Below are 27083 nucleotides of genomic sequence, written 5' to 3'. Positions count from 1 at the left end.
AATACTGCGCACCTCCCACCGCGCGGTGTGATTGTTTTAATGCAACGCACGCAAAAATGTCTTTGTTCGTTTACCGGGCGCAACCAGGGCGTTCGCGTTTCTTCTCCGAAGCCACTGTTTCCAGCATCGAGGTAAACTTAAACCGTCGTTAAAAATCTGAAAAGTTCTCGTTCTCGTCCCCCCCCCCCCCCCGGCCGCGTGTCGTCGCGCGAAATAAAATCGACAAAAAGCGCGAGATTTCTTTCGACTGTGTTTGAAAGGTTAATTAAATATCTCACAATTTAACACGCGTTCGCCTCCGCGATTCCCGCGCGACGAACGCTCGAATATTTTTTTCGCGTGATTGAATAATTCAGCGACGAGATCCCTTAATTGGAACTAACTGGAAAATGCGCAGAGCGACGCACCGTTAATTACCTCCCGAAGTTGCTCGACCGTAAGCAGAAATCATTTCCACGCGATCGACGAATAATTTAATTCCTAGTTCTATCGAATTATTGAATCATAGTCACATTCGTCCATCCCTGTTCATCATGGGGCCAAGCTTCGGGCATGCCTGATCCTATAGAGTTGCGTACTACTGCAATTATTCCTTCTACTATTTATTTTATACGTGATATTACTATCACCACATTTTTATTTGATATTTTTGAGGTTGTGTCTAGAAACCTATACGGTGACAAATATATTACCACCATCTAAAGAATGAAGATAGCCTCAAACAAAGCATTAACAACCATATCCTAACAATCTAAGTTAGAAGACGATAACGTGCAAAGATTAAAATGGGAAATCTCCTATAATGATGCGAACTTTGTTCGACAATGAGCAAATAAAATAACTGGTTTCTGTTCAAAAGTATTACGCGATTAAACTGAATATTTGCACAATCACTGGAGTGCTCCAGAAAAAAAATTTCTCGCGTCTCTGGTCATCGATAGCGACACTATTTTTTACACCACGGCGATCAGATTCCTCCATCGACGATGTGAAACCGCCGTTTTTTTATCACGCGGCAAAACGCGGTCAAGCGCGACTTTTCCGCGCGGTAGATGACGAACGATCGTACCGTTAGCACGCGATCGCGCGGCGTTTTTCTCAAAATCGCGCCATAGGGACTGCAAGGCCGGCCTATCAATTACCCTCGTTAATCTTATCGTGGTCCATGCGAGCTTTATGCAGGCCCATTTTTTCCACCGACGCCTCTCGCCCGGTCGAAAGACGCACGTGACGTCTTGTGGCCATTTGGCCGCGGCGCGATTATCGTTCCGCGTTCCAGCCTCTCGTCGGGCAATTTCTTTTTTTTCTCCCCCCCCCCCCAGCCCGGCACGAGGTCTCTTAACGAAGATAAAAGGACTGCTAACTCGAACGCTCGAACACGCGAGCAGGCTCGCCCAGCGAAAGGAACGCCTCGAATTTGCACCTCCTCGCCGTTGGCACATCGGCCGCTCGCGTTTCTTCTTTTTCGCCGAGCATTTCCTTTTCTCACGAAAGGGAAGCTGATGCGTTTCTGCCTGTCCCGGATACTTTATTATAATTTTCGAAGAAACTCCAATCCCCTTCTTAATTTTTTCGACAACCAAAACGGTCATTTTGCCTTGCGTGTGCATGGAGGATCGACTGCTTGGGAATACACGCGATTCAGCTTATGGTTCCTAAACGGTAAATACGTGATGATGCTTCAGACAAATTCGAACAGTGGTAACGGTCGACGATTTCGATTAAAATAGATAATCGTTAAACGCTCGTGAAGATTGACGATTGCATTAATCGTCGCGTTGATCCCGGTGTTTGACGTTTGAAGTAATCTTTAATCACTTGGGATCATCGCTGATTAAGTTCGGATGAATCGATTATTCGAAGCTGCACACAATGAATATCAATATTTAATTTTCCCTAGTAGTGTGATTCTAGAAAATAAAACAGTCTGTAACTCTTTTTTTTAAACCGAAGAGGATATTTTTATGAATTAAAAAGAAACTGTAAAAGCAGCTCACACGTCCTTTCGTTTCATTCTATAGAATTAAAATTAAAAGTGTAACGAAACGAGTAATAAAATGTTTAAACGTTCATCACGAAATACCTTCCGGGATAATGTAATATAATATCCTGACATAAAATATGAAATATCTCACAAAGTATTACGCTTTCAATGGTTATGCTTTACCACTCTTTTACGCAGGATAATAAGAAGAATCAATTTATATAAAAAAGCACTTGCAGTGTTAAACTAAACACAAAAATTATCATTATCGGTTTCAACCGTTATATGAAAGTGCCACTCAATAATGCGTCAATTAATATTCTTTAGAGGCAAATTCAAAACATATAAGAATACACATATACATCCAAATGATAGATTGCGCTCGAAGATTTAAATTTAGCCTCCCAAACGACACGCATTCATCTAACGATGCGGAAGACCTAACCTACACCAAAGAGGTGTGATTTCTTAAGCAGATTTATCGATCGTTCACATACCTGGACTGGTCTGCCAAGATAGACCACCGATGAACATTTTCCTAGAAAAAGAAAGATGAATCCATCAGCATCGGCATCGGGACGCATCGGCGGCAGAAGTTGATGAAGGAAGTAGAGACTGCCGGCAGAGGGTAACTTCCGGTATCGTGTACCCCCTGCGCAGTCTCCGTTTGCTGGCGGCAGGTGTCACCACACATCAACCAACAACTGAACAACTCCCGACTCATTTCTTATATTTTTCTTTTAGATTTTTCTCTTTCGCGTAAACCTCGTGGCAACACGCGCTACGGATTCCCGATCGTCGCGTCCGTTCGAGAGAAAAAAATCAAACGGTTCACGCGCGAAACACAATAAACACGTATTCCCTCTCCGAACCGGAGCACCTTCTTTGTTTACCAACAATTTGCATCGTAGAAAAACCGGATACACTGGTGTTATCCGTGCGATATGTAATTCGAGCATCGAAGTGAACCGAACGTTGAAAATGTTACCAATACGTTCGCGCCTGTACTTTCGTTTCATGGGATTCCGCGGAGTTTAATAAAACCCCCTAGCACGGAGAAATTAAACGTCATCCCCCACCTGGCCGAGCCATGAATCAGACCTCGGTTCACGTTGCTCGGTCTTCGTCGCTTTACGGTGCCGGATCGTATTTATTAACCAGTTTACGAGAAGTGCCATCGTCATTGGTATCGCGAAAGCTTGCATACATTGGCTTAACTTTCGCGCGAGCACGGCAACGAAAACAAGCACGACTCGCAACAGAAATATATTTTGAATAGAAACGAGTTTGCGTACGTGGCGTTTGACTTAGAGCCAGAACTCTTAATGTTGTTTCTTTATTGCAAAACGAAAGGCAATGTGCATTATCTTTGAAGGGATTAATAACTTCAATTTGAACGTCAACAGATCAAGACGATTTATTTTCACGTTCGCCAAGGTATCCGGTGATAATTACAATAATCACCCTTACGTGTATCGTTAATCTTTGTGGAAAAGTATCACTTATAAACAAGTAATTTATAAATATCATCTTCACAGTAAACACATCGGATTCGTCGATAGACTCATAATCGTGGCTTTAACCCTTGCACTGCCGCATCGTAGAGTTGACCGATTCGCGATACGTTATCAGTAACCGTTGTACCGGGGTTCACCTATTAATCTACACGAGTCATCGAGGAAAAGCATAAGAGTTTTCCCTCGGGAGGGCTAATTTTTGTCGCATATTAAAGAGGGGGAGGGGGGGCTAACGGGCTGCAAGCAACGTAACACGCGGACATTACAGGGAAGTAAAGATTATCGCATCTAACGGTATATCCACGAAGATAACGCTCTCTCGCGTTGTGGACGTAATCACGTGGTGGCGCATTTGAACATCGATTTTCCGCGGCGCGATATAACCTATTCCCCTCGCCCACGCATTCCTCCTTCTCTGTCCTCCCGCCGCCCCTCGCCTCCTCTTCTCTCTTTAGGTCTTCGTGATACGAAGAACTGGAGTAGGCTACTGCACTATACCCGTTGATAGGTTCAGGAGAGTTAATAGGACAAACCGTTGACCATATGTCGTCGGGATCGATCGCGGGAAATAACATAGCGCGACGTTACTCGTCTAACTTCCCACGGAATTCCTAAACGCTCGTCAACTTCGTGAAACGATTATTGTTGCGTAAAGAGTGTACCGGATAAAGGGACGACGGCTATAGAAAACGAAACGGAATTTCAACCGATGTCAGAGAGGCTAGGCTTTCCCCTCGTTTTTACCCGCGAGTCACGTGGTTAACGAAACAATATCAACCGCCACGCGACACAATGCCATTTACCATTTCGAAAAACGTGCTTTGAACGCTCGCGAACGCACCCTTCGCCGCCCCCTTCCTCCCTCCGCATGCTCGTTACCGAGATTCAAAAGAGCGAATCCGCTCCTTGGCGGCAAATTCAAAGGTGTTAAGTCATTTCTCTTTCCCTCCCTCTTTCTCTCTCTGCGGGTGTCCCCCCTTTCTCCGCGGCCCCAGCTCCTCCTTCCCATTCATCTAACCTTCCCCCTTCGTATCCCTCCTTTCGTTTCATCGAGTCTGAGGGGGTGCTGAACGCGCTGAAAGAAGGCGCCACCGGTTCGAGGAGAGCACCGTGGCACGCATATTCACGCGCCCGGCAAACATAAACACTATGCGTTCCGTCGAGAACGATTTACGAGCGGCAATAACGAAGAGACCGCGCGCGCTTTTGCCGCCAAACACCCCCGGAGGTCAACGTTTTATACCACCGGTGAATGATGGTATCGGAACCGTATAAGAAGCAACAACATAACAAACACTCGCACGGAGCAGGGCAACAGAAAACACAAGGTTACGGGAACGACACGACCGCGTCGACCCGGTTTCGTCGATCAGCGCGGCATCAACACACTTGAACCGTTTTCTCGGTCCGATTTTCACGCACGGTCGATGGTTGTTGGCGGTGGTGGATGTAGTGGAGGTCGTGTTTTAGGGATGAGGATATATCCTGGTTTCTCGTACCCTGGATCGTTCGGCACCTCGGCTGGGGAGCCGCTTGCTACGATTTCCTGATTCTGTGGCTCCATAGCGGCGCGCGGCGCACAGCTCGTTGTTGTCGCAACGCTCTCGCGTGACCGCGGTTGCAGTGGCAACGGTAACACTAGTACCGAGTGGCAACGGCAGCCGATCTCGCCGATAGCCGCTTCGATTCACGCTCTTCCGCGTTCGATCGCGTAGTACGGCGAACGATGCTCCGTTTGGTCCGCCGATGGCAAACAACGGCTCGCGTGTCGACACTCTTCGGATGTCACGGCACGCGCTTTCACGTGTCTTCTCCCCCGACTTCTTGTCGCTGATCTTTCGAGAGCCTCTCGTTTACACGCGACTCTCTCTCTTCTCTCGCGTCTTTGACTTCGCGCTCCGCTATTCTTCCACGTTTTTCACCTGTCTTCCGTTTCTTCGGAGTCTGGTGCTCTCGATGTTCTCTGGCGGAGGGTGCGCGTTCACTGGTTGCTACGCAACACACGCCGAGCTTCTGCACGATTATCGACGATAGGACGGTGTAGACGAACGAAACGCACTTTATTCGCGCGTACGCTCGTTTCCACGCTCGCACTTACGGGAATTGACGGACTTTTTATACGCGCTGGGTCGCGTCGAGCCGGTTCACGACGACCAACACCGGAACAACGACGACGACAACGACGAGAACGTAGACAACGACGACGACGAAGAGTACGGTGATCACCGCTACGAAAAAACGGGCTGTCGACCTCTCGTTTCTTCCCTTTTTTCTCTGTCGGCCGGTACTCGTTATTTCTCGTAACTCTTTCGGTTTTCTTCTTTCACTTTCGCTCCCTCTCTCTCTCCTCACACTCTCCCCTACTACTGACTACTAAAAACTAAGGAGAAGGTGAGAGGTTACGTGGCTGCGCGGTACGGCGACTACTGATGACGGGCGGCGGCCGGTACTCGGACGTGCGACGCGCTCTGCGAGAGGTTCGACGCGACACTGCGCTCTTAGGGCGCGGGGCGGGGGAAGGGGTGCCGCGGGGTAGAGGGGAGGACTAAACGGCGGGGCAGAGCGGTGGTGGCGGCGGCGGCGGTGGCAGTGGTGGCGGTGGCGGTGGCCGTGTCGGCGGCGGCGGCGGCGGCGGGGCGCAATGTAATTCTTTCTCTCTCAGACCGTTTCCTTTTCGCGACTATCTCTCTTGCACCGCCTCATATGATGTCCTCTTTACTCTCGTTTGGCTCGTCTCGCTCCGTATCCGCCGGCTGGGGGTGGGGGAGAATCCCGCGCTTGCGCCGTCTTTGCCCGCCCGGCCAACCAAACCGGGGAGGGGAAGATCGCGACCGCGTACCCGCCTCCGACCGCGGCCTGCTCGCCTGCTCGCCTGTTCGCGTACTCGCTCGCTTTTCGCTCGCTTCTCGCCTCGAAAAAGTCCGACCACCCGCTCGCCTGCACTACTTGCCCGACTTACTTGCCTCCTTCTGTCGCGAGAACCTCTTGACGATGGACCAAGCGCGACTACCGAGCGAGTTCCACGGTGAAGAGCGAAGCGAGCGAGCATGCGGCCGAACACGAGCGTGCCAATAACATGGAAACGGCTGCCGGTCGAGTTTTCCGATACGCGCGTCAGCGATTTCCGCAGACGCCGAGGCTCGCGTTTCACGGTGGCGCGTCGCTTGCAGCTAAATACTTCTGATTACTGTTTCTTGGACAAGAGTGCTTCGAACGCTTTACATCGAATTCTCTCAAAGTGTCACTAGCTTGGAACTAGACTGTGACACTATGAGAGAGATTATATATACGAAATTTGATCGCTCTTGTCTCACCCCGACTCACTCAATTCTCTTCTTTGCCCCAAAGTTTAAAAATGTTCAATAACAATTCTTTTTGCAATGAAAATAATATCCACACGATACACATACATGACTAACAAATACCTAATCTAACCAATTCACTACGAAACTATTCTAAAAAATTATGTCGAATTTGCATAGTATCAAAAAGACTAAAAAAAAGTCAAAAAACAAACTCAATGTTAACAGTGCAACAAGAAATATACTCTTGTATGCTTTTGTTTCAAACGTAAGTTATGAAACTAACTTTTAACTGTTCTACGCTTTTCTTCCTGTATTTTTTAACCTGGCTAACTTAAATAAAGCATTTCATCTTCCATGATGAATATTATACTTCGAAACATAAAATCATGTTTTACTTTATATTATTAATATCAATATTTTAAGTTTAATGTTGTATTATAAATTTTAATATTGTAAATTAATGTAACAGATTTTAGTTAATAGGTATAATAAGCTTCTACAAATATTAATTTATTGTATGTTTCTTCTGCAAAATACTTACAGCACCTCGCTCAAATATATAATCCGAATTGTGAAATAAAATGCATACAATAATTCCCTATCCTCTGCTCCAAAACCGATTTATGCTGTCTGAAGTTTCAAAATGTTTCGCAAAAGATTGAAAGCAGTAGGCCACGTGTTTTATTTCGATGTAATAGAGACGTTGAAATGTAGAATTATTTGCCCTGTTATGGGAATATCGCGTGAAGTTCGTTCCTATTCGTTTATCATATTCTGACGCTTGCAGTTTGCTGCAATTACTAGAAAAGCTCAAGTAGTCTCATATCACTTTACTTCTTCGTTTTTGTGCTATTCTATACCAGCTGATTTGTGTCTCGTATGTGTATCGAATAGATTAAAAATCTAATTTTATTTAAAAGAACCGATAGTACATTGTGTTCACCGATACGGTTTTCTGAGATATTACCATACACTGCCTCTCAAAAGTTTGGACCACCATTCGATCTTTATAGAAATAAAGCTTTTTTTATACATGTGTACCTTACTTCATTAAAACTTTTACTCTTTCGTATTAAAAGGACATCCTGAATATAGTCTTTAGAAAAACAGGAAAAGTTTACAGACTCCTCTTTCCAAGGAAACGCAAAGTGTTCAGTTTTATCATGTCTCTAAATATGTCTTTTTTTGTACGATAATATTTTGTGTATAATTAGACAATAATACTCTACTGCTCTACAAGCAGTTTTTTTGTGAAAAATCATAATGACGTAAGATAGAATTAGCTTTATCGAACAAAATCTAAGAATATTCTAGAGTAGAAGAGTCAAGTGAATTATTGCTGAATGTATATTGTTTTTTACTTAAAGATCTTAACTTGATACCTTAAAAATCTCATGATATTTAAATAGATTTTAATACCAGTAAAACAATTCTGTACTCTGAATAGAATACTGGTATTTAAAGTTTGTCTATCTACAAAAAATGGTTCATTTATTTTAAAGATCGAAGGGTGTTCTAAAGTTATGAGCGGCAGTCTAGGTAGAAAACAGGCAAAAAGCTTTCCGTGCAAAGTACAATGCAGATATTTTGAGAACGGAACTAACGAGGATTTAGAGAAAAATATTGAATGAGCTGCGATAAAAACGGCCACTGCAGAGCATAATGAGTTAACTTTTTGTGACCTAAATTCTTTGTTTCTGCCGAAACGCTTTAATATGAAAAGTACCGGACAAAAATACGCTGAAGTAGAAAAGAAAGCCAAAAAATGAACGTGCGCCTATATTCTGTCTCAAAACTTTTACGAAGTTATAATTATGTGCACATTTTTAACAGGCGAAATTGAACCTCGAGGCACATAATGATATGTAAAAGGTGGTTTGAAAGTTACAGTGGGTCAAAATTATCGTATATTGCGACGAAGGGTTTAAAAAGAATTTCATTATCGTCATTTTCCATGTACTACAAACTGTATCACACTTAAAGTACAGATACGATACCGAATACAATGAAATTTGTTTTTGTAGACTGCACAATGGCCCTGTATCGATTCCATCTTTCGTTGAGGTCATATCATACGATATAACAATATAGTGTAAGTGCATTGTGTATTGAGCTTTTCGAATAATGGAAGAATGGAAATGGAGCGCGACAAGTGCCTTTGCCATGATGTAATGTTTTAATTCAGAACTGAAATGCATAAAACGAAGCCGTTTACAAAAGTGTACCGATATTGAAAAATAATTTATATTACGCAAACAATGATGTTAGATTTATGGTGAAAATTTACGAAGTACGATTGTACAACGAAGTTCTCCTGAAATTTTTCATATAAACGAGACGTTAAAACAAGTGTTTTCACGGTATTATAAATAAAGCAATATTTTTCATACGCGTTTAACTTTATCATTTATACAAATATTAATATTTTACTTAGCATGTGAAATTTAAGTAGTAATCATAACTGTTATCGTTCTAAACTATGTTTGAATATAAACCCCTAGTTTTGCAATAAAGAAAACCCCAATATGCCTTCTATGGCGAAACATTGATATTAGATCACCTCGAAATGATATCTGTGTTGTTGCCCTCACTCATGCAAGAGGAAGATCCCACGATCTTTCAAGGCACCTGCACACACGCATACGTATTGTGCTCCCCGTACTGTTATTCTTATTGCTGTATGACTGAAACAGCCGTAACGTGTTGTCGTACAATTACGAAATTAGCAATGATAAGTGTTTTCTTCAAGGAATTGATTATCATCAATCGTTGCAAATGACTATTCTTCGCGCGGATACACATCGTATAGCTAATTAATTTGAGGTCGTAAGTCAAGCATTCCTTTCGCTTCTTTTCTTTCATACCGACGCTCCGATATTACAAATTACAGTTTGCTCAGTCATTACTTGAAAATCAGCCTAATCCGTATCGTTAAATAAAAACGTTGCTGATATTAGTATTATAAGAACGTAACGATCGATTTCAATTTAAAAATTCTTAATTTTTATATTTTTATCCTTTAAGTCGTTCACGTAGGGACGTTGATTACAATGTAATTCTGTTATTCTGTTTAAAATTTACTTCTAAGCACTGCTGCGGACTTCGTATCCTACGAACGTAACTTCGGTGCTTTCAACTTATATTGCATATTTTATGAAACCGTATCACTCAAAGGCGTATAAAACAAAACAACATTCTACTCGCTTTATGCCATAAAATACGTAAGAACTTGTATCAAAACTTCATGCGACGGGCTATACCTGAACAAAGTTACTTCGCAGACCTCCACTCGCTGTATGGGAATACATCAGAATGCTTTCTCTCGTACGGTACAGAGAAATCCTGAATATATAATTAATTGGCTTTATTTGTACCCAGCAATTCGTGAATGAAAATTGAAACGCAACGACTATTTTACAAATACCTAACAGATTATTTAGCTTACATGCTTTTCCTTTTCGGTCATAATTTCATACTATCCTATTACACGTGTAATGGAAGACAGAACCGAGCTACCCGACGTTCCCAAAAATGAAATTGTTCCCTTGACATAAACAAAGCTACTTTTCGTTTATATACCACATTTGGTGGTATAATTTCACAGCTATGGAGTATTGTTAATTACATATAAAAAAAAAAGTCAGTAAGCTAATTGCCACAATAGTTTAACGTTCTACTGTCGATCATCGATGTGGACCGTTGAAAAAGATTTCTCCGTCGCTGGCGTTTCTCCCCCCGAATAGAAATAATCAATTGCGATGGAAAATGGTTGGCGTAGGAGCCAACCGTCCGAATCGAATCAAATCGGCATTCATGGGAGGTAAGAAATGATTCCCTTGGTCCGAGTCTGTCGCAGTCACGCTTGTACAGTTCTGATGACAGACCCAGAGGACCGTCGGGGACCTGCCAATTACTATTCGGGGATTTTAGCCGGCCCCGAAGCAGTCTTCCGGTGGCACGTAGCTGGACGCTCCGAGCTAGGCCAACGGCGGGCTATCGTCATTAGTTTACCCTTTAGTCGGGCCAGCATCGGATCACACAACTGATGGCTGCATCGAATCTACATAATTCGAGAGGGACTCTGCACGCGCGTTGCGTGAACATGTGCAAACGCATCCTCCGCCGTGTAGGCGGAAGACGCGTATGTACGTACGCGATCCCGATCGTTCAAGGTCCGCTGGGTAAGGCATCCGCGGGAAATTAGATTCTATCGTTCTCTGACGCGACGCGTACCCGTGATTTATCGAGTTTCCTACTCGTGGTCGCGGAAGGAAAACTTTTACGGAGCCCCGCGAAGGAAGCTAGAACGATGAGAATTGTGAAAGTTCGACTCTGATAGGTTTCTAAATATAGAAGAACCGCATTATCGTTCTTAAAATGAAGAAGTAGAATACTCGTAAAAAGATAGGAGAGCACTGTTTCTTAGACTGCTAGAACAACAGGGAAACATCGATGTCCAAAGTTTACGTTGACGTCACTTTATGACACGATCGCGCGTTGTGTAACATGTATACAGGATGTTCTATAATTAGCGATACAACCGGACAGAAAGTGTTTCTATGAGTGGAACTAAATCGAAAACGAGGTATAATAGGTTTGATTTCAGGAAGATCTGTTTCGAAGAATTCATTGTTTGAGATATATTATAGAGAACATTCTTGCAGCAACTTTGAGCATGCCCCAGCTGTTTCTAATAAGGAACCGTGACCTAATTATTCGATAATCGTAATTGTTTAATAGTAAAAACAGGTATCTTGTGTCCTATATCAGATTCTTGGCCGTTTTGATTTTTTAAATTAGAAAATCAAGTGAATTACTGCCCAGCCCGTATACTCTACTCAAAAGAAATTTCCTTCTGCAGCTACTTCTAATACATTGAAAGAGTTTGGCAAGTTACAAATTGCTTTAAAAAAGGAAGAAGAAGAAAGAAAACATTTCAGATTGAACTAGTTAAAGATAAAAAAAAGAGAACGCGAAGGAAGAAGTTAAATTACAAAAAATAAAGTAAACAGCAGTACTCAGTAAACAGACTAAATTAAATAAGAAACGAAAGAAGAAGAAGAAGCAATAATTTCTGATTAAAAGTTTCATGCAAATTACTAAATCAGTTAAGTATTTTTATTACTGATAAATGTGAAGTTTATTATATTTAAACAGTATTATCTCGATAAATATTTCTCTAAATATTGTAAATGGAACTTAATGCAAACGATGAGCATAAATTGGCACATTATTATTTAACCCAAGATTCTATATACGAATGTAATAGACATTTACATTCAGTTTCATTACACCGATCTTTAATAAATCGCACACGTACCCCAAACAAATTCAAAGTCAATTTTCTCGAAAACGAGGCAACGTGCTTAAGGACCCGACGAGGACGTCGATTAAATTTTTATCGGTTTTCCATCGTTTCGCTTCAAGTTATAAAATAAATTTACATTAAATTATTTTGGTAACGCGTACTGCAATTCAATTTTACGCGTGATTAACCTTCTCGTTCCCTGGCATAAAACTTTCCTTTTATATTTCGTATAAAATCTTTAAAATACGCTTCGTGCCGCAACCTGGAAACTTTTCCCCGATCCCGGGCAACCGCGAATTCTAGGCCATTTTGTCTACGGTCTGATCATCTCGAAACCGCTTCCTTTAAACGCGCAAACGCGATGCCCGATGGCTATTTTCCGGTTTTCTCCGGGCCGACTGTAATTTTCATAGCAGCTGGCAGCGAGCTAGCTCGATACAAAGGCCATCGATACGCGAACCCAATGACCAATAGACACCGTCCATTCGGATGGATCATTTCGAGAGTCCTGAAATCGGCCGAAGTACGGCTGGCACGTCGAACGAATGCAGAAAATATAACGAACGGATTGGTCGCGTTTCCGGGTGAAATGTTCGTCCCCCTGCCTTTCTCGCGTCGACGTAGAATCCACGCACGCGAGAAGGAAGACGATGACGGTTCGGTCGAACGACGGCAAAACTACAAGGGGAACAATTAGTTAATTGAGTTGATCGATGAATTTCGTTCACGCGACGCGCGTTCCGATTCGACGTCTGATTGAGAGGTTTCATTCACCCCTCTATATACGCACAAACTGCCTGCCTCGCGGCATTTCGCACCAAATAAAAGCCCTCATACGACGGCCCAGAGAGGTGGTGCGCGCCACGTGTGTACTTTACTATCCCTCAGGCCAGAGTCGTTCGTATTAATACGAAAACCAATGTCACGAGCGGTTCACCGAAATTTTGATAACGCCACGTGGAACTCTTCTCTCGAGCATTGCTATTAATACGGTGGGTACTCGATACTTTCACGAATTTAGATCTTAATGTGCTTTTGCAGAACAATAGTAGATATAAATAATTAAAGTGAAACAATTATAAGTTCTACATAACCCCATCGAATATTCACAGAATGTCTTGTAAAATGTAATATTAATTCAGTTCACAAGCTTTTGTATATTTTTGTGTCGAAAGAAAATATACAGGTTGTTCGGCCAACCCTAGGAAAAATTTAAATGGGAGATTCTAGAGGCCAAAATAAGACGACAATCAAGAATACCAATTTGTTGGTGGAGGCTTCGCTAAAAAGTTATTAACAATTAAATTTAAAAATTTCAAATCGTTTTGGAAAAATTATTTTCGGTTGTGGGGGTCAATTACAATCATTTTTGGTGAATAGACATACCCCCGAAATCCTACTCACTTTCGAGAAAAAAATTCCAGTAAGTGTTGAAAGTTTTGGGTGAAAAAAAAGACATTCGAATCGTCTTGGAAAAATTATTTTTAGTTGCAGGGGTCAATTGCAAGCATTTTTGGTCAACAGATATACTCCCGAAATCCTACTCAGTTTCGAGAAAAAAATTCCTTACCGAAAATATAATTTCTGGCCAGAAATGTCTGCCCGAATTTTCATGCGAATCTTTAAAACGTCATAACTTCTGAACGGATTGGACGATTTTAATGTTTAAAAAAGCAAACTACGCGTATTTTAGTGTAGAATATGTACAAATCGAAAAAATATTCGAAAAGTTGGTCCTTGACCCCGCAAAATGAGAAAAACCCCATAAAAATGGTCCAATTTTCAAACAGCCATAACTCCTACAATTGTGAATATATTTCAATGAAACTTTCTTCTGAAGTAGAGCTCATGGGTACCTACAAAAAAGTATTAGACAACTTTTCTGTAGGGCGTCAAACAAAATTACTAAAAATGAAAAAGGAATTTTTAAGAAAAATCGACAGGGGGTAGGTGCCTAAATTTTTCGACGAAAAAAAAATTTTTAATTAATTCTAAAAAAATTATTTTCGGTTGCGGGAGTCAATAACAATCATTTTTGGTGAATAGACATACCTTCGAAATCCTGCGCATTTTTAAGAAAAAAATTCAGTATGGGCGGAACTTTAAACGTTAATAACTTTTCAACGAAGCCTCCATCAACAAATTGGTATTCTTGATTTTTGTCTTATTTTGGCCTCTAGAATCTCCCATTAAAATTTTTCCCAAGAGTGACCGAACACCCTGTATAGCAAGTAGCAGTTTATTGATGTAATACTGTAGCGATTAGAAGAATTGCCTTCGCTAGAATCTAATGACGCTCAATCTATTGCATAATAAGTAAGCTGCACCTAATATTTTACATACACTAATATGGATCACTCTACTATGATTTTGTAAAAGCTCGTTAAAATTGAAGTCGAACAGTTAGGGTCTTTCCCTTGTGACAATCGCTATGATTGTTTAGTTTAGTCCTTTCTTTCGGGTGACACATTAATTATCGCTTGAGACAGTGGTGATATCAAATATATTAACCACATGTTCGAGCAAACTTGGCTTTAGCTCTATCAGGATTAAGCATAATGCATGTACGTCCTGAGATTAACACACTTTCGTCGAGAAACAATGTTTCATATCGTAAGAGGAAAATCAAGATACACATCGACGTCGCTAACGACTTCCGTTTACAATACTTTCCCCTTCCCGACACGCTCCATACGGTTGACACGCGTCAACCCTACGCGAAGAAAAAACATGACGCTAATTGCAGGCAGCAGTGCGTCGACGTTTAAAAACCGTGGGCACGTACATAGCGCGTGAATAATTGAGAGAATTATGTTTGGAAATAAAAGGAAATCACTGGGGGCCAAATCCGGTGAATACGGTGGATGTTGTAATAATTCGAACTTAAATTTCATGATTTTAGCTATCGAAACTGCACAGGTGTGCACCCGCGCATTGTCTCGATGCAAGTTCCTTGATGCGATCAAAAATAAAAATGAAACCATGTGGTGGATATATCTGAAACTTTGATAGTTGTCTAGTGAGTCAGGATGCTTACTAAAAACAAACCATTTTCGATGCTACGAGCGCCAGGTCTTGGATTTTCTAAGGACTTATTGAACGACCCTCGTATCTAACATATCGTAATTCGAATATAACAAGACCGTCGCGGACGATTCAAGTAAAAAAGTATTTCCATTCAATTTCTCCGTATCCGTGGAATTTGTGGAATCAGGTACAAGGGATTACGCGAATTCGAGAGCACCGTCTCGGAGGATAGTTCCCGAATTTGAATAGCCGATTCGGTAAATGTCATATTCAAACTTGGATAGTTTCTATTAGTAACCTCATCGCCTTCGGTCTCCTGCGGCTTCGTCGCGCCCGTGCGCCACGTAGACGAAGATAAATTTGACGATGAAATTACGAAAGGGTCGTCGAAGAGAATCGATCGGGCCGCGTTTCACGCGCGAACGCTTCCTCCTATGGTTAGCGCACGTCCAGTTAATCCAGTTTTAAAATGCGCGGCAGACACACTAATAAGTTGAAACCAGTCAATTAGCGCGCTCGCGCCGGCCGTCCTAAGCAAACACTGGCAGGTGTTTGAACGACGTAGCCGGGAATGCGGACCTCGTCGATGCCGGGGGGTGAAAAAGGGCTCCTATCGGGAGGGTGATAGCACCGAGAACCTCACCGACAAAGAATCGCGGAGGTGGCTACGGAACGAGAGGCCAAGGAGTTAAGGTCAGGGTATCAACGTTCCATTTCGTTTCCGAGCAAACGAGGGGAAACTGCGTTACAGAGTAATTATTTTCAACGGAGTAATTATACTAAACGTCAGCCGGAAAAATCAGTTGTGAAATTCTATTCTACGTCCTACGATTCTACGTTCACGAATGCCCGTGGCAGACGACGCTGTCGCGAAACTGCATCGGCGTATATACGTGCAAGATACGCACGAAGATGTTCGAAAGTGGACGACGATGAACGAACGCGAAACGAAGCACGGATGCACGCAGAAAGAATAGTATCAGATTGAACGACGAGAAGAAAGCGTGCACGTGCGTAAGAATCGGGTGGATTATACATATCTCTGTTAATAAAGGTGTTAATATACTTTCGTTGCGTTAATTTGTGTGTGCGTAGTTAACAATCATCCTATCCCCCCAAATTGCATACGTATCTCGTTTGTTATTGAGTCTTTAATAAAGGAATAGAAGTAGCTTTCGTATCCTAACCTAAATGTTCCAATTTCAAAAGTAAATAATGTGATTATACCATACAGATACTTACAAGGTTGGTAATGTTAATGACTAGTTACTCTATGTTTGTTAAGATTATCTTACAAGAACAAAAAGAAGAAAATGAAGAAAAAGTTTTCAAATTTCTACCAACTAGTAATAATCAAATTGTTCTAACAAAAATAATTTGAAAACATTCTTGGTTATTCATATTGGAATAATTATAGCTTATTACATAAAATCTAAATTATTTTTATAGAAAAAGATTCAATAACAAGCACACATTAATACCAAATCTATCAATATAAAGCATTGAATGTACTTATCAAATTATAAACAATAATCAAGAACAAATATTAATAGTTGTACAAAATTTTAAATATTTATAAAAATATACTATTATTAGGAACAAATTTCTTGCAAAACAAGCGCGATTCAAAAAAACACAATATCAAGTAACAACTTTAATAATAAATAGCCACAATTATGAAAATTCCAATATGAAACACTCGCGATCACTATCTGCCAAGACAAGTATACAATCAGTCAACAGGGACTGGAGAAACAAAAAATTACATATGACTCACCGATCGTTGATTATGATGAAGTTGACGACGCAGCTGTTATTCTGTAGAAATCATCGGCGAAGTCATCTAAGCAGTTCGATTCGGGTATCCAACGGTATCCATGAGATATAGAGAAACTGTAAAAAACGAGAAAAAATTAGCATCTATTGTAAAAATTATAGTATAGAATATTATTATAAGAATAAAGTAGGATGATACTTACATTTTTTACACGTATATATTCGCCCAATACACACTTTTTCAACGATGCAATCACTCGAATACCGTAACGAATAATTTTAATTTTCTAATCAAAAATTCAAATTGACAAACACGAGATTCTACTATCGCGATTAATAAAGCATAAAGAGCCGTAATGCTCTAGAAAAAATTTAGAAATGCGCAATAAACACTGATTCTATTTCCGCGCGTGTCTAAAATACAAACGATAACCTACTCAACAAAGTATTTTACGAAACAAACACTGACTCTACTGAACAAAGTACTTTACAAAACAATCACTGATTCTACTGACCGCATTGCACGCGGTCATCAAATGCCCGGAAGAAAAAGCATGTATGCATTACGTATAAATAATTGATATACATACACGTATACTCACGATCCTTTATTACGTCACAATATGGCGTCGATTGCGTGTCGGTGATAGCGTCCCATATGCCTGAATTGCAATCACGGTTTGTAACAAAAATAGAATACAAATTTCGATGAGATTCCAAAAAATAAATGTACCTGTATCATAATTAAACAATAACTGAACTGGAAACATGTTTTATAATATTATAAATATCGTTTAGAGACACGATTGATGTCGATTAAATATGGGAAAAAAAACGTTAAATCAATTCACCTTTTTTCGCGATTCCGACTGAATTTATCAAAGAAACATATTAATATTGTATGAAAGCACCGATGGAGAGTGACGAAACGAAATAATAGCAGTTAGAAACGTTTAGAAATAAAAAATGTGTACCTAATTAGATGCAAAGCTGTCGACGCATCTCACCACGCGAACTCCCATAGAAAAGATGGCGAGAAGAAGCACGGGAACCGTTAACCGTTGCAAATTGATGGGTGGAAGGGTGGGGTGAAGTGGTCACGTGGTCCAATGCTTCGATTCTCGATCGTATGTCTAAAGAAGAGGTTAAACTTCATGTAAGAAATGCGGCTGTAAAATAAATACAGAAAGATACGAGACAAACAATTAATTATTTAATGATTTATTATCGTTATATTACATTTTATATTTGTGTGACGTCACAATGTGTAGCATCCGGTCATTCTCATCCGGTCATTCTCATCCGGTCATTCTTTCAACATCGAATACATAAATAACTAGATCGATTGAAATATATTTATTCTAACCATAGAAACATGTAGATATTAACTTTCTCGCATAAACGTTCCCTTTATGTATAATATATTTTCTAAAGTTATTTATTTTAATTCTCACTATACTTACATAAAAATCGATCTTGAATCTGGGTCGATAACATTGGGTTTGACAGGCATAGACAAAATATAAAGTAGATGTCGCAAGCAACATTTTTTCGTAACACGCAGATTAAGGGCACAGACAATGCATAGTGTAGACGTGTAAAACAATAGTTTTTCGTGACACGCGGATTATAGCCACAGAGAATGCATAATGTAGACGCGTAAAGCAGTGCATAGTTTTTCGTGTCACACGGCAAAAATTTCGTGAGCTCAGTTCCAAGGTGAAGTCGAGCGGCTGGCAGCTGAGAATGTAAACATAGACTGATCGGCCTTTCAAAACGTAACAAGTGTATCGGATTACTGTCCCTGGCTTAGCAGTGGTAAGAATAAAATTACTTTATAAACGTATAAATTAATTGCTTGTTGCGACATATAAAATAACACGAATCAGCTGAATTAGTTACAGAAGCTGGGTTAGGTTAGAATTCTTTGCAGTTTACGACTAGCAGTTTAGTACTAGATTTTTTAAATGAGCGTTGTGCATTATTTCATATGCGACTTTATTTTATTCCGTTAAAAACAAAAGAATTCCTGTAATTTCATTTTCTACCATAATAAGCGCATGATCGCTTTCTATAACCTGTTGGTAATATTGCGAGTGACACCGAAATGATAATGGGACTCTACAGCCTCAGAAAAATGTATCGAAAAAATACATTGAATGTAACATCTACTAATATATCTTGTCTGTGATATTGGCACAAATAGTGACTACCCAAATCTATTTAACTATCTCGTCTGAGTCTATTACTATAGTTAGTATCTAAGAAGCTTAGGATTAGATCGTTTGTAACCTACCAAGGGACATTTCAGATAAGCCTTACTATTTTGGATTGACCCCTTTCGAGGATTTCAATATTTGGATCACTATCTGCGCCTGAAAGTTTTATTCCGTAACAGGGCAGACAAAGTTCTTATATAAAAAATAAAAAATTTTTGTTGCAACATTAGATGCAAGTTTATTATAAGGTTGAAATGGAATACAAGAATATATATATATAAGAAATTTGAAATCACACTGTGCTACACATCTCTCTCTCTAATATCGTTTTCGTTCGCCTTCTTGATCACAACTGCCGATATTCGCGTTATTCGTACCTCAGGGGAGGGGGTTCTCCCCACTGACGGTTCGTGGCTCGTGATATCCAGTATTGACTAGTTTATCGATTGTCTCACTTTTATCTCTCGTTTGTTAAATAAAAATTAAAATTCGTATTATAAAATGAAATCATATTTCATGCTGAAGGAATGAAAATTACGATATTGTGTTTTAATTTTTCATCTGTTACAGTAAAATTTTTAATAGGTGTTTGTTTAAACTGCACAATCTTGAAAGAAATAAAAAGGTATTAAAAACAAAACAAGCTAAGGAGTTAAAATTGTTACTCATTTTCCTGGATTTAGTTTGAGGGTTAAGCGAAGTGGAGGTGAATGAAAGGAAGGAATATCTAACATCTACGCGATTGAAACCAGGCATATCAACTAGTTCTCTAGTAAATCAGCATAAACTTGCTGTTTCCACTTCTCAATTTTAAATGATTCTTCCAAACGATTCGTCGTGCATTCCTAAATTCCCGCAGCTTCTGCTTAAGGTTGGATCGTCGCGTTTAAAATTCAATTCTGTCGTCAGCACGCAGGCAATCTCGCGACGGGGTCCCGTCGATACCGACGAAGCCATTGATTTCTTACGCGCGTCAGTTGCCACGCTGACTTAAGACGAAAACTTTCCAGGAAACTTCGACGAGCTTCGGCGGAACCGGGCGACCCGTTCGCCGAAAGTAACGGAGGGTTGTCGTTCCAAACACAAAGGACACGCTTCTCAGCGAGATGGAAAGCTTGCAGGAGACACCGCGGTTTCCCTGCCGTGTTATCGGTCGACCGACACCGGATGGTTTAGACCCGTTCTCGAGAGACCGCCACGGATCAAAGGGATTTTCAAAATCGCCGGCTAAGCGCGTTTGACTTTGCGACCTACGTTTTCGTAGGAGGAGGGAGTGTATCAATTAGTCTTGTCATTAAGGCCGTACCCATCTATCAGAGCCTCGGCGCCTTCGTGCGTCCTGGCCGCGTGTCTGGGACCGACTAATCCCATTACTTGCCACAGAAAGGCGTTTCCAGCTGAGACAAAAGCGTGAAAAGTAGATTAGAAGCAGTTATCGCATTGAATGGAGTCGCATCTAGGATGATAATCGACGAGATTACCCTGTGTCCGTGGCAAAGGGAATAACTTATTCGAAATAGTTGCGTTAGCTATCGAAGGTGCTCATCATCCATGTGCTACAAAATATTGCACAAGATTAACCTTTAACTGTAGACGCACGTTTTTTCTTTTAGAAAAATTAGTCAAAAGTAATGAAACCTTTAATTGGACTTATTTACGAATAATACCCTCAATATTACTTATCAAATACAAAGAAAAATAAGAAAGTATGTAGGATGAAACACCATAAATTTAATTGTTCTCACAACCACATTTACTTATTTTTGTGTCAGAGTAGAGACTGGTGGGAAAAGAAATAAAGTGATTCAAATATTCTATAGTTAAAATCAGGCCTTATCGCAAATAGGGCCAGCCGGACTATTTGATCCAAGCTTAGCATTTACGGTGCCCTCAAACTCACGCAAGATTTTTTTTTAATGTACTGAAAGCTACTAAAAGGTAAGTGGCCTTGGGCTTCTTTCGCTCTTTGAGAAGCTTTGGTTGTAGTAAAAGACTGTCCGAGATTTTACGTTTAACGTTTTGACATAAAACTTACACATAACGAAAAGACTACTAACTAAACGTCGCTTTCGGCTAAATTTCATCTCAAATAATTTGGGAAATATAAAACTGGAATTTAAACAGCCAAAATGAGGACTCGCCTTTAAATTATTAATGAAGAAATATTGTGGTTTTCATGAATGAACATGGCTTCTCAAACTATTTCTAAATAATGTAGGGAAATTATATTAATCTATCTAATATAATTACTCGAAATGCTTAGATATTTGCTAACTTAATAATATTCTAAATTATTTATTTTAGCTATGTGGTTATTCTCTGCTATTGTCGATAATTTCGTTAAATATTTTATAAATTTCCTACAGTATTTATCATAGTTATCTTTCTCATATTTTTATTATAGTATTTATCACGCTTATAAAATTCATAAATATCATGTAGCGTTGAAAAGTTAATTGTGTACTATCTGGTACCAATATTTAAGACCTAGATAATTCCGATTTATTCTTTATTCCCTGATTCATAATATCTGACGTGCAGAAATTATTACGTTATTGCGATAATACGCGGTTCATAAGTATTCAATAGCATCAGACGACAGCGAACTACCCCAAATATTGACTAAGTTGGGCTTTAAGTAAACGATGGAAATCAGTGAAGCGGGGCAATCTATTATTCGCGCAACCCTCGAGGGGACTTTAAAGAACAGCACCTCGTACAACTAATGGCGTCGATCCTGTTGAACGTCGTAGGTGATCGTTCCGTCAGTGTATTACGGATTCACTGTTCGATTACACACTGTAACCGAATCACATTGAAACTACTGTATCTGATGCAGCTAGTCGGTGGAGCGCTTTCTAGAGACTTCGGTTGTCGATGGTTGGAATGGAACTCTACTGGATGATTATTTTTCCTTAAAATTACAGGTCGGAGGAGTTCTGGTTGGTGTAGGAAAATTTGAGAGATGGAAAGACGTGGGAGGGTACAATTTTGTAATTGGATGTTGGAGAAGTCGTGGGATGGTTATTTTGAAAAAAAAAGTAGGAGGAAAGTGGAAAGACGATCGGGACGAAAGGATGGTCGTTGAAAAGGAAAGTTGAGGTCGTTGCAAGGGATGACAGGTGTAGGTTGTAAAACTATTTCTAAATTTGAAGAGGTTTCTGGCGACCAAATGTCGCTATTGTTCCTGGCCTTGTATCGGCACGTACCGGTTACAGGGGTTCCCTTGCTCTGGGTTTAAATGGTTATGTCTTCACGTGGCATTACGTTGCGACGCAACAGATCCCTTAAAGGAAGACATTCTCGAATCTGGTGTTCGGGACGACCTAACGACTTTCTCGCGCTCCCAGGAAGGGTTGAAGTCATCGATAATACCAGTTTCGACGGAAGCAGTGCCACGACACCGGCAGACATCGTCTGTAGCCATGGCAGAATATCATTAATCAAAACAAGCCGGGATGTCCGCCACTGTCATCGTGCCATTGGTGATTCGACCACGTGTGAGAAACCATTAAGAAGCTACGAGAAAAAGTACCAAAACCAAAATGATTCTTCCGTCGAGATGTTTGATACTCGTCAACTTGTAACCTCAGTAGGTCGTCCATGAAGTTTAATGTGTTACAAACTCTAGTGACGTATGCTCTTGTATATAAATAGAAGAGAAAACCAATAACTATCAATACACTTGGACGGTTTGCGAATGTTCCAAAAGAAACCACAATAGACAATGGCAGTCGTACGAGCGAACTTATATTCTTGACGCTTCGATTCAACTTTTAGAACCATTCTTAAAAATCGCGAATATATATTTAACAAAATTATCATTCTATTATTAAGAAACAAGAAATCGAAAACTTTTTGTTTCATTTGAACTTTTGATCGTGTCGTTGGATTATTAAGTAAAAAATTAAATTTATATTTTAAAAATTATATTTTATTATAGAGTTGGGCCTCTTTTAAGTAGCTAAGAGTGTTTTCCAAACCTTTTTTGGTGATGAAAAACCTAAATTATATCTAAATGCAGAATACATAATAAAATTTATTTAATTATTTAATTTATTTATTTAGTTAATAAAATATGAAGTAGATTTAAAAAGCTAAAGAGAAACACAAATACTGAAAATGCGATACAACAGTTAAATCCTATCGTCTGAATGTGTAATGTCACTTTATATATTCGACAGAAGACCGAACGGAATACTCGAAAAGCATATGCAATAATAAAATATTTAACGACCTAGATAACGATGAATAAAATGTCACGATCGATGGTGACGCCAATAGACACATTATCGTCGAAACGTGTTATTTTAAAATAAAGACGACACAGACGTTACAGGTGACTCTATTATTCCATTATATAAATATACCTATATAACGTTTATATTAGCTTCAGCGCGCATAGAATGATCTATTGTTCGAGTGGAAGCGGAAATATATACCAGGGGGTGCATTTATCGTGCTAGTGGCACCATCTTTGTGCAGAACTCGGTACTACGGACTCGTCATTTCGTCGAATGCTTACTGCAATTCACAGATCGGGATCAAGTACGTGCATTTCATATATGACATTATTTCACTGCATTGAATAACTCACCTTGTATATGCGCGCGGTTCCATTCCCTCGAAAAGGTAATTCACCGTGTCGTTTATTGGAAATCGCCTCGATACTTTAATATAAATAATTCGATGATATTTCGATGATAAAATCGAGCACGTGTACGTGTATAAATTTCAGTGATTATATTTACTTTAATCGAAATTAGCCGCGTTACCATTAAAGTCTCACAGAACTCATTGTCTTTTTACTTTATAATAATTACAATACATTGGTTTAAATATACTGGCAGAGCATTGACACGTGAAAACCACTTGAAAGGTATATAAAAAGCTCGTGAATCAAATGTTGTGCGATTATTAGTCATAGCAACATGTGCCGACAAGTTTACTCGAGTTACTTAACGCTCTTAAATAATACGAACTTAGAGTAACTACATCCTAATCATGTGAATTAATAATTTCAATCCTCCACTGTGATTATAATAATATCTCATATCGAGTTACATTACATTGCTGGATATTGATAGCGATACCATTTGTATAGCATCGGAAGATACCAGAAGAACTACCCGAAATTTACAATAATCCTCGAATTGTACGAGTTAATGACACCAATTCCTGAGTCATCAAAGTTAATTAGCAATAGCCTAGGAATCATGAAACATGATTATCACGACCCTCCATTTCTAAGAGCAAATAGCGGTGACCCCTAACACGTGCACGTGGATATTGCCAATCTCCAGATGGTAGAATGCGATAACGATGACCCAGAGTCGCGAGACTCGATATCAACAATGTGGGCGTTATCGGTACCGTCTATAACTACATCTATGTCAATGGCGTCGAGCAGTATAGACACGGTAGCTCTAATATGCTGACATCGATAAAGCTTACTTGCTCATCGAATCTTCAAATTTGCAGGTGCATAACTTTTTATAAATCACTCTATTGGTCCTGTAAATTTTGATTTAGGCCATTCTTAAAGATAAGTGATCCTCGCGAGCAAGAAGTATGAATGGAATTCTGTTTTAATTTAAAGAATAGTGAAACCGTGGTGATGCTTCCGTTGAAGATAATCCAAAAATGAGGAAGCTATCAGTTTCCACTACCAACGAAAGTAAGGAAGAAATTGAATTCTAATTAAAATCTCATAGTGTTTTGCAGATGTTAAAGAAGGCAGTTGCACAATCGAAATCAGATTTACACGATTCGATACGAACGACTTAGAAAAAGAATTCGAACTGGAGGACGTGAGTTCTGCGTGTCGTTGATACGGGTTCGATAAAAAGAAAAAAAGAAATAGGATCAGACTCCTTTCGCTCGACAGCAGACAGAAGAGGCGAATACGCGTAAAAGGGATAAGTGGTATCGACGACAGGAAAACAAGGGTGGTTACAGTATGGACGGCACATCGTTGCCGATGGGCGGGAACCGCAAAGCGACGGTTACCGAGACGGAAGCCGTCGGGACATAAGCGGTAATGGCCGGGAATACGTAAGGGTCGACGCGAAGCGAAATAAAATAAAGGGATATAACGAAGTAAGGCGGATAATAGGTCTCCCTGCCTCGTCTTTTCCAGCAGGTTCTCGCCACTTTCCAGCTTCTCGACTGCCGTCGAGAGAAAGGAGCAGCCGTTCTAGCGAATTAATCTTCGAAATGATGCAAGGCATCGCTGCTCCGAGGGAGGCGGACAGAAAAAAAAGGAGAAGTGCGAAGCTTACAGCGTTGAAGACGAAGGGATTTCTTAAGGAGCTGGTAAACCGGTGAATGAAAAATGTGATTGAAATTTGTAAAAAGAAGAACGCGCGTAATGGGCTTGGACCGCTGAAACGTTTATTTTCAAATCGTTCTTGAAGATTGAATATAAGTTGAAAACTTCAATTGCATTATTAACACCTACCGAACTAATGTATACTACAAGATTCGAAAGAAAATCTTTACGGAAATTCGTAATTATTTAATGTAATTTTTAATAAAACGTTCCTTTGTTCATCGATTGAGAATAACCTGTGAAAGAAACTTTACTGCGTATTGTAACGAGTTTAACAAAATTTCTTTTTTAAATCTCATTTCTAAAATTTTCGGTTTTCTTTCGGATAAAAATATGTGTCGAGTGAATTTTATTGGAACATAGTAAAACATTGCAACAAAAATAAAAAAAAACACTATATTTCTTGCCAAATAAAATATCCTCGATTATCCGGTATCGTGTTAATTAATGGAAGATCGACGAACCGACAGAATCGAACGTCGAGAAATGATATTCACCTCTTTGTTTAAAGTCCTCTCAATTTTTCAATATGTACATAGTTTTCCTTTAAACTCCTTACGTTCTCCAGCGTTGTGTCGCTCAGCATCCTTTAGGAAGTTCTGCCGCGGAAGTGCCGAAATCCCAATTGAAGCGAATGAGCGATCGAGCATTCCGCGGCATATTCGGGGATTGTACCGTGGGGTAGAGCATCCGTCGAGCCTCTCGATGCCTACTGTCGTTGAAATATGTTCGACGAGGGTGAAAAAGAGCTGACGATATTCATACCCCGGCGGGCGAGGCCGTTGAAGGGAAAGAGGTATGCCAGAAAAGAGTCGGGCGCAGTTGTAAGGGGATGTCGGGCGTTTCCCGGAGTCGTCAACGACGAAAAAGAGAGATAGAGATAGAGAGACGAGGTAGTGGGAAAGTAAGAGGTGAAGGGTGCATATCCTGCTGTACTTCACGCCACGGCAAATTCGCGAGGCGACTGCTACGTCAGGCATTTCATCGACTTTGATGGTGCTCGAAGCTTCGATGAAAAACAGTTGCTACCTTTGAACCGAGCCTCAAATCGTTCCACGGATGTTGGTTAATCGTAGCGGATTAAAAGTTTCTTCCCAGCATGACCCGTACGAACGATCTTGCTCACTTACGAAGTCTCAAAAAATATTCAACTCTAGAAAATGTACAATTTTCTTTGAGATCAGAAAATTTAATTTAATGGTGTTTGAAGAATCGACGAACTATTATCACACACCTTATTTCAAGATTCTTTTGAAATACAAATTACATTTGCAGGTTCTTATTTCCATCAATAACATAAAAGTGAAAATTAAACTTAGAAATGTAATAAAAAATATTCGATAAGAACCTAACTACCGTGTTACGCGAGATTCCAATATTTTGAACTTTAATTACGGGCAACAATTTTCACAGGTTTGCTGATCAAGGACGCGATTGAACGAGATTAATGCAATGATTATGCTCCGATTATGAAGTCTAGACGGCGCGATTAACTGTATTCAAATCATGCAATAACGGGCACGAAAGTATTTGGAAAACGTGATGAATATGGAAACGTTTAGCTGCGGTAAAGAACGAGGTTTTATCATCTCGCGAATATCGATTGACCTGCCCAT

General features: G+C 40.2%; 1 protein-coding gene across 7 annotated transcripts in view; it reads right to left on the bottom strand.

Annotated features, from left to right (window-relative positions):
• Rbp6 (RNA-binding protein 6) overlaps positions 1-6054 on the bottom strand; it is a 1141481-nt gene extending 1135427 nt beyond the window's left edge. For 2 of the 7 annotated variants that reach the window (XR_013079560.1, XM_076763808.1), the window contains exons 1-2: positions 5001-6054; positions 2482-2522 (exon numbers count right to left, since the gene is read on the bottom strand). Coding sequence is in view for 6 of the 7 variants with exons in the window: in XM_076763808.1 (XP_076619923.1) it covers positions 2482-2522; positions 5001-5065 (106 nt within the window). In the remaining variant the exon portion in view is untranslated. The remainder of the gene's footprint in view (positions 1-2481; positions 2523-5000) is intronic. The other 5 variants (XM_076763806.1, XM_076763805.1, XM_076763810.1 and 2 more) reach the window with 3 other exon arrangements.
• Between the last annotated feature and the right edge of the window lie 21029 nt (positions 6055-27083).

Source organism: Colletes latitarsis, chromosome 4 (genome assembly GCF_051014445.1).
Source record: "Colletes latitarsis isolate SP2378_abdomen chromosome 4, iyColLati1, whole genome shotgun sequence".
Taxonomy (NCBI): Eukaryota; Metazoa; Arthropoda; class Insecta; order Hymenoptera; family Colletidae; genus Colletes; species Colletes latitarsis.
This window is presented reverse-complemented; position numbering and strand designations above follow the sequence as displayed.